Raw genomic sequence first — 7,649 nt, 5'->3', positions numbered from 1 at the left:
TACTAGAACTAGGCTCTGATACCACTTGAAGGAAGTTTTGTGAAAAACATGTTAATTTAAGCAACATCTATAGCATGCAATTAACAATTAAAAGGCGGAATCATGCTTGTATGCACTTAAAAACAAAACATTAACCATGAAATTCAAAGCCTAGTAGATTGGTGAACCTTGACTCAACTTAAAACAACATTTGTTAGTTGAGAAATTATTCCTTTGTAGATTCCTCTTTGCATAAGCAAAGGCTAATCACCCAAAGAGAGGGCCTTCATTCCTTGCATCTTAGATCTATGGATTTGGATGGATGAAATGGTTCTCCAAGTTCCCAAAATTGAGAACCTCTAAGTCTCTTCACCAAGGTTAGATTGAAGAAGAAATGAGTGACCTTGGAGTAGTAGGATTGCTAGCTAAACCCTCAAAGGAGGCCGGCCACTTTAGAGAGAAAGGAGAGCTTATGTTCTCATCCTTTCCCCAAAAGAAAACCCTAAATGAATTTTGGCTATAAAGTCATATTTATACCTTTATTCATTGGAGTGGCAAACTTGTAATTAAGTCCAAAACCCACTCCTTTAACAAAATGGCCGGCCATAGGGTTTCATTGGGCTTTTAAGGCCTTTGTGAATTATTTGTCATTAAGTTGTCATACAACTTAAGTCAATGGGCTTGACGTTCGAAGCCCATTGGGCCTTGAGGCCCAAAACTAACCCATGGTCTTTTTAACGAACTTGATTCGTTTGATTAATTAACATATTAATTAATCCTTGCCATAAATAATTAAACCATTTAATTATTCTTACTCATCTCCATTGTTTCTTCAATCTATGCCTCACACGGTGTACGATCCGTTAGGTTCCTTTTAGCGAGGCAGTGGGCGATTAAAACTCTTTCAAATCGATTGTGAATTGAAACTTACTTTCAATTCTCCCTTTAGTGATTATACACGTTTAGGGCTTCCACAAATCATGAGTGACACCTAGCAGTATGTCATGGTTACCCAAGCTAATCAGAAGAGGTGGAGAACCTATTCAATTTAGGATTACAATGCAATACGGTCTTTCTCTAATACAATACTCTTGATCACATTGTTTGGATTGATAGTTTATTCATGTCTACTATCCAATGTGATTCGTGTGCTTATATGATTACCTTGAATGTGATTTGGAACGACTTCCTAAATATCATTCATACTCTGGCCAGAGATTCTTAATCATATCATAGAGTATTCTCCCTCAAACAGTTTGAAGGTTAGAGATCCCTTGTTGCGCATTCACTTGCCTCCATGGCTAAGTGGCTTAACCCCGACGATGCCGTAGACACCCGCGGATGGGGTGACTTTGACATAATCAAAGATCAAGTACCTAACCATAAGACAACTATGATGCCTCAGGTCAAAGGACTACTTTGCATTATCCCAACCATGAGTTCTCATGTGACATGAATATGAGAACTCTTTGTTGATCGTGTTCAGTGAACTCATTCTCTATTGAGCACCTACGTACTTGTCTTGATGTTACACACACCAATGACTCGAGACTAGTCACTCTCCCTGAGAGAAGACACAGCACGTACTGATCTTAACGGACTGTCAATGCCCAATTGGCAATCCTATGATCAGGAACGTTTAGGATGTGTCTACGAAAGAATGGTCTCATGAATCTAACTTCTTTAGATCGTATTCTCCCAATCACATATTCCTTGGACTTATCGTTTAAGTGTATAACATTTATATGAGACGGCTCAAACAATAATCTTTGCCCTTGATATTAAACTAGATTAGTTTAACATGTGAAATGTCCGTAAAGTATCATCATATAATTGGTTTTAGGGCACATTTCCAACATCATGGACACGGTGAGTACTAGATTACAGTGAGTACAAGAATTTGGCTCTTAATGAAAGCACCAATTGTTGAGACCAAAATCATGCACCATCGTAGATGGTTAAGTTGTGCAAGATCGGCCGCCTACAAACAAGAAAAAACAACTGTGATTATAACCTAATGTACCAATGTGGTATCGGCCAAAGTCTCTCTGAGGGTCAAGTCAGTATAAATCTTAGAACTCAAGTAATGGGCAAGAGGGCAAGTATGCATTACTAGTGATATGCTCTAAAAATGAGTATTTATACATGTCAGAAGAGTCTTTTTACGATATAGATTCATATTAAACAGAAAGAATCCTAAAAGATATCTTGCATCAGATATTGCTTCTTTCAGGATTGTGATTACTTAGCGCATACCTATCCCTAGACCGTAGGAATATCCAAGATATTAGGAAATCAATATGATCCCCTGTCGGATAAGGCTTCCTTGTCTTGTGGAACAAGCATGATCGATCTTAGCAAGCCCTGCGGGCCTTGTCTACTATTCTGGAGCCCAGTAAAGTGTGGTTGCACTGTTGGTCTGTTTAGGCGGCTTAGTCATTGAGTCCATGACCAGACTTATAAAGCACTATTTTTCGATCCACCTTACTTCAACCCAATAAAGTTCATGATCCCAAGCTCCACTTTGAGAATTCAGGATCAGTTTTATTCAGCTGAAGTGATATTCCAGTCAAATAGCCAAGTTTCCCCAAACGTTGCACTGACTTTCATCATTTGAGACCAAATTGAGAAATTGGTACTAGAGAATTTAAACCTAAACAACACGGCCTTGATACTTGAATATCGCTTATAACATTATTGACTGGAATCAAGGTGCCAGGTTTTTGTTCTTCTCCCATAATTGCAACGAATGGACGTGGTGGACTTAGGATCTAATTGTGTATGGGTAGGAGTAGTCATCTAAAACACAAGAAAAAAATAGGGTGGCTGCAAAGAATTATCCACATAGCAAATAACAATAGTTTTTGTTTTTTTCTAATGCAGGTGTTAGGAAACAAGACCATGCAAAGATCGGGTTGGCTATGGAGAATAGTTAGCAATGGTAGGATTATTTTTCAGCTAAGAGATAGGCCAAAACCTGCTCTTATGCTAAGATTAAATTATTGTAGAGTACTAAGGTTTGAATAGTTGCATATTCTTCTCTCTAGGAGGCTTTGATATATATCCAAATACAATTGTCTAGGTACATGGAATCTTTAATCAAGGAGGGTGTTTGTACCATACTTAGGGCCTCCGTATTTAGACCTCGTATAAATACTCAGGAGACTTAAATGTAATTATGCAATAAAGGAAGGGGCAAATATGAAATAAGTGAGGAGTCCTTATTCTATAAAAGAACCCCTCACCCTCACAATTATGGGAGGCCATTTCAGAGGCCAATTCCTAGGCCCTCTCACCCCTCTCAAAGCTCTCACTCTCAGAACTCCCTCTCTCCCTCAAATAAATACATATTCAGTCTGGACGTAGCCCAAACCTTGGGGTGAACCATGATACATCTTGTGTTATTTACATTTATTGCAGATTCACGGTCGGATTTACGTTGTTCCAAGACCTCCAGTTTTGTGCATCAACATGTACCATATATTGGGCCTCATGAAAAATACTTGGAGAACTTAGCCTATTATTTATGTATTAAGGAGCGAGTGATAGGAGCATATTTATGCGACTTAGTATGTTTGTTTTCGTGCATTTATGTTCTTAGTTCTTAGTTATGTTAGTAGTTTAAGCCATTTTTGTGTGTTTGTAGGTTCTATGGGCCAAGGATGCAAGAAGATGCATTTTGGAGCACTTTGGAGCATTTTTGGGCCAAGATTGGATGGTGCAAACATGGAGACATGAGGATGGACGAATTTGATGATTCAATGGGCTAGAAATCTACATGTGTGTGTGCAAAGTGTTGGCCTACAACTTCAAACATCATAGCTGCCATGTGATGGCAGAAAATGTGTTTATTGCTAGCTAAATGGATGAAGAACATGCATGTGCAAGTATAAACACCACATGGGCAGCAAGAAGGAAAGAAAACAGCAACACACACACCACATGGGCAGCAAGGAATCAGAAATTAAAGCATGGAAGAGTGGGAAGTGATGATGACAACACAAACACACACACACGGCAATGGAATGGAGTTGGCAGATTTCTACAACTTTGATCAGCTGACTTTGGGAGCAAATTGCGAACAGCTCAGAATGAATTAGAGAATGAGCCTTATATGCTTGGAAAGCTACAGATGTCTATTTTCTAGAACATTTCGCGGATTGTTAATATCATTTGTCTAGAAGAAGTTATAGGCATTTGAGTAAGGGAAGGTCTAGCTGACGACAACTTGCAGATTGGAATTGAAAGCAAACAAAAGAAAAGAAATAAAACAAGGGGAGTGAATGGACAGCAGAAAAGCAAGGAAATTGGACCACTATGAAGTGGATTTCTTGTTGGTCTCCCACTTATAGCTTTGGGTGGCTTTGGCATGATTATTTCTAGGTGGAAAGAGCACAAAGACAGCACACACACACAAGGCAAAAAGCTGGCAGCATCTTCCTTTTTTTCCCTTGTCCATTACCTTGCAATTGCTTGACATTTCCAACCTCTATATAAGCACCATTCAGCCTTCAAGGATGACACACAGCCATTCATACACATTTCCATTAGTTCCAAGGCTTGCAAAGAAGGAGGAGTGCTTGGAGTTGTGCTAGCCATTCCATTGGAGTTGTTGGAGCATTCTAGGTGTCTTCTACTTTGTTTCTCTATGTTTAATATCAATTGTTTTTGTTTAATTGCAAGTATGAGGAACTAAACCCTTACTTAGCTAGGGTGAAGTTCGAAGCCATGAACATGTTTGAGATATGAATTGATTTCTTCCAATTGTGATTTAATAAGTTGTGAATGCAATTCAATTAACTACTTTCTTCAAAACTAATTCTTGTATGTTGATTAAGGATGCATACTTAGTTTTCATGCATGAATTTGATGCTAGGATATAAATGAGTTTCACCTAATCGTTACAAGTTTATATTCATTGGTAGTGAAGGTTGCTAGTCACAATCGCGTTAATTGAATTCTTGGCAAACGTATCATGCATTCATAGTTACGAATGCCTCGTTAACACTTATGATTTTCATAGAACGTAATGATCTTTAATTGTATCTCTATTATGCATTCATGTAGAGGACTTTTGGAGAATAATTTGGATTGTCGTATGCATTCATCCAATTCAATAAATCAAGGAAAATCTGAGAATTAATTAGTGCATCACGGTTAATCTGGGGTGTTGAGTTTCATAATCTATTGAAAAGCAACTGGAAATCAATTCATGTACAAGTGTGTCATGTGTGAAGAATGGATCTCTAGCTAATCCATCAACCATCTATTTAGTTTTACTTTTTGTTGTTATCTCAATCTCATCCAAACCAATACCTCCCATTTACTTTCTTGTATCGAAGTGTGTTTAAGTTTGTTTAGTTTGTGCCTTAAAGTGTTTTGAACTCTTTGAGTCTAGTTTAGTGTTTTAAAACCTACTTTTGTGTTTTTAAGTTTCTTCTTATATTCTTGAGTCTTATATTTGTTGATTAGCATCCCTAGTTAATCCCCGGTCTAGAACGATCCCTACTTGCATCATTACTACAATTGTCATCAATAGGGTTTAATTTGTGTGTCAAGTAATTCTCACATCAAATTTTGGCGCCGTTGCCGGGGATTAGCAAATTGCTAATCCCTTGTGTTTTTGCCGTGTGTTTTTAGTGTAATTTACCTAGTTTCTTATTTTGTTTTGTTTTCTTGGTTTAGGTACTAATGCATGACGCGGAGTTCTCAAACTGTGCATATCTTGGACTTTAACAACGATTTTGAACGTGATTTGAGAAGAAAGAGGAGGCATCCCGAACCTAGTGAACCTAGTTCAAGTTCAGAGGCCGAATCTGAGTTTGAAGAAGAGAAAGAAGAAGTTATGGCAGCGGACAATCGGACCATTAAAGAGCTTTCGGCCTCGGGGTTGACCAATGCCGCACCATTATGCATTCAATACCCCGCGGCTGCCCAAGGCAAGACCGATGAATTCGAGTTGAAGTCAAGCTTGTTGCACCACATTCCGAAATACCATGGGCTTTCCATGGAAGAGCCAAACAAGCATCTCAAGGAATTCGAGGTTGTTTGTTCGAGCATGACACCCATAAATGTCGATGGGAACATTCTGATGATGAAGGCTTTTCCATTCTCACTTTTGGAAAAGGCGAAGGATTGGCTTTACGAGTTAGCACCCGGAACGGTTACATCTTGGGATAGTATGAAAAGAGCTTTCTTGGAGAAGTTTTTCCCAACTTCAAGAGTCATTCTCTTGAGGAAACGGATTAGTGGCATCCAACAAAATCAAGGTGAATCATTTCCTTCTTATTATGAACGTTTTAAATCACTTGTTGCTTCTTGTCCACAACATCAAATGAAGGAGGAGCTGCTCATTCAATACTTCTACGAAGGACTCCTTCCCATGGAACGCCAAATGCTTGATGCCTCGGCGGGAGGTGCGCTGGTGGATAAAACTCCGGGGGCTGCAAAAGTTCTAATTGCCAACCGAGCACATAATGCACAACAATACGAAGGTGTTGGACAAAGAGACCACCCACGGCCACAAGTGAATGAGGTAAGTTCTATGCCCGAAATTCAATCCCAATTAGCTAACCTTACTTCTATTGTTTCTCAGTTGGCCGAGGGAATGAAGATTCATGGACCAAGTGTGTGTGGCGTGTGCTCTATGCAAGGACATGCAAATGATCAATGCCCTCAATTGATTGAGAATGGGGGTTGGGAATCTGCCAATGCCGTGGGTTTTGGGAACCAAAATCAACCACGCCATGATCCATACTCTAATACCTACAATCCGGGGTGGAGAGACCATCCAAATTTCAAATGGCGGGATCCTCAACAACCCCAACAACAAGGAGGATTTAGGCAGCAACCACCGGGCTTTTATACAAAGCCATTCGTCCCCAATCAAAACCAAGTGCAATCTGCCCCAACAACCTCAGGTATGTCTTTGGATAATGATCACATTGTTAAGTTACTTACTACTTTGACGCAGGAAGTACAAACTCAAAATAAGGAGAGACAAATCCAAGACAAACGGGTGGACAATTTGGAGAAGCAAATGGGTCAAATTGCAGAATTTATGGGGCAAATTAGAGAACAAGGCAGATTGCCTAGTTCAACCGTTATGAACCCGAAGGGAGGATTTGAAACCGCTAAGGCCATCATGTTAAAAAGTGGTAAACAGGTTGGAACGGACTCAAATACATCCAAATCAAGTCAAGACGAGGAGGACAAGTTGCTGCAAGAAGAAGCATAGGGAGAAAAGCCCAAGGCCAAGGATGACCAAACCTTGCCGAATTCATCTAGTCCTCCTAAACCATCCCAAACCACCAAGGTAAGTCCCAATTCAACTTTTTCTAGTTCTATTCCACTAAATGTGCCCTTTCCTGGCAGGTTTAGGCAATCAAAGAAGGAAGAAGCTGAGAAGGACATTCTAGAGACCTTTCGGAAAGTTCAAGTCAATATCCCGCTCCTTGATGCGATTAAGCAAGTCCCGAGGTATGCTAAGTTTTTAAAAGAACTTTGTACAACAAGGAGAAGGATTTCGAACAAAGAGGTGGTTCAAGTAAGTGAAAATGTCTCTACCGTGTTACAAAGGAAATTACCCCCTAAATGCAAAGATCCGGGTAGTTTTACAATTCCGTGCGTTATTGGTAATACTAAGTTTGAACAATGCATGTTAGACTTAG

At 39.5% G+C, this 7,649-nt stretch overlaps 1 protein-coding gene across 1 annotated transcript; it reads left to right on the top strand.

The window, feature by feature from the left end:
• Window positions 1-4,488: 4,488 nt before the first annotated feature.
• LOC114822339 (uncharacterized) lies at window positions 4,489-7,222 on the top strand. Its single transcript, XM_070815272.1, has 2 exons — window positions 4,489-4,605; window positions 5,665-7,222. The coding sequence occupies exon 2, from the start codon at window positions 5,675-5,677 to the stop codon at window positions 7,214-7,216; it is 1,542 nt and encodes a 513-aa protein (XP_070671373.1). The 5' UTR covers window positions 4,489-4,605; window positions 5,665-5,674; the 3' UTR covers window positions 7,217-7,222.
• The last annotated feature ends 427 nt before the right edge of the window (window positions 7,223-7,649 follow it).

This window comes from Malus domestica, chromosome 16 (assembly GCF_042453785.1).
Source record: "Malus domestica chromosome 16, GDT2T_hap1".
In the NCBI taxonomy this organism is placed as follows: Eukaryota; Viridiplantae; Streptophyta; class Magnoliopsida; order Rosales; family Rosaceae; genus Malus; species Malus domestica.
The sequence above is the reverse complement of the archived record's forward strand: the minus strand, read 5'-3'. Positions and strand labels throughout refer to the sequence as shown.

What these genes read in the sequence shown, in the direction of transcription:
- LOC114822339 (XM_070815272.1), top strand. Translation starts at nt 5,675, where the DNA reads ATGACGCGGAGTTCTCAAACTGTGCATATCTTGGACTTTAACAACGAT.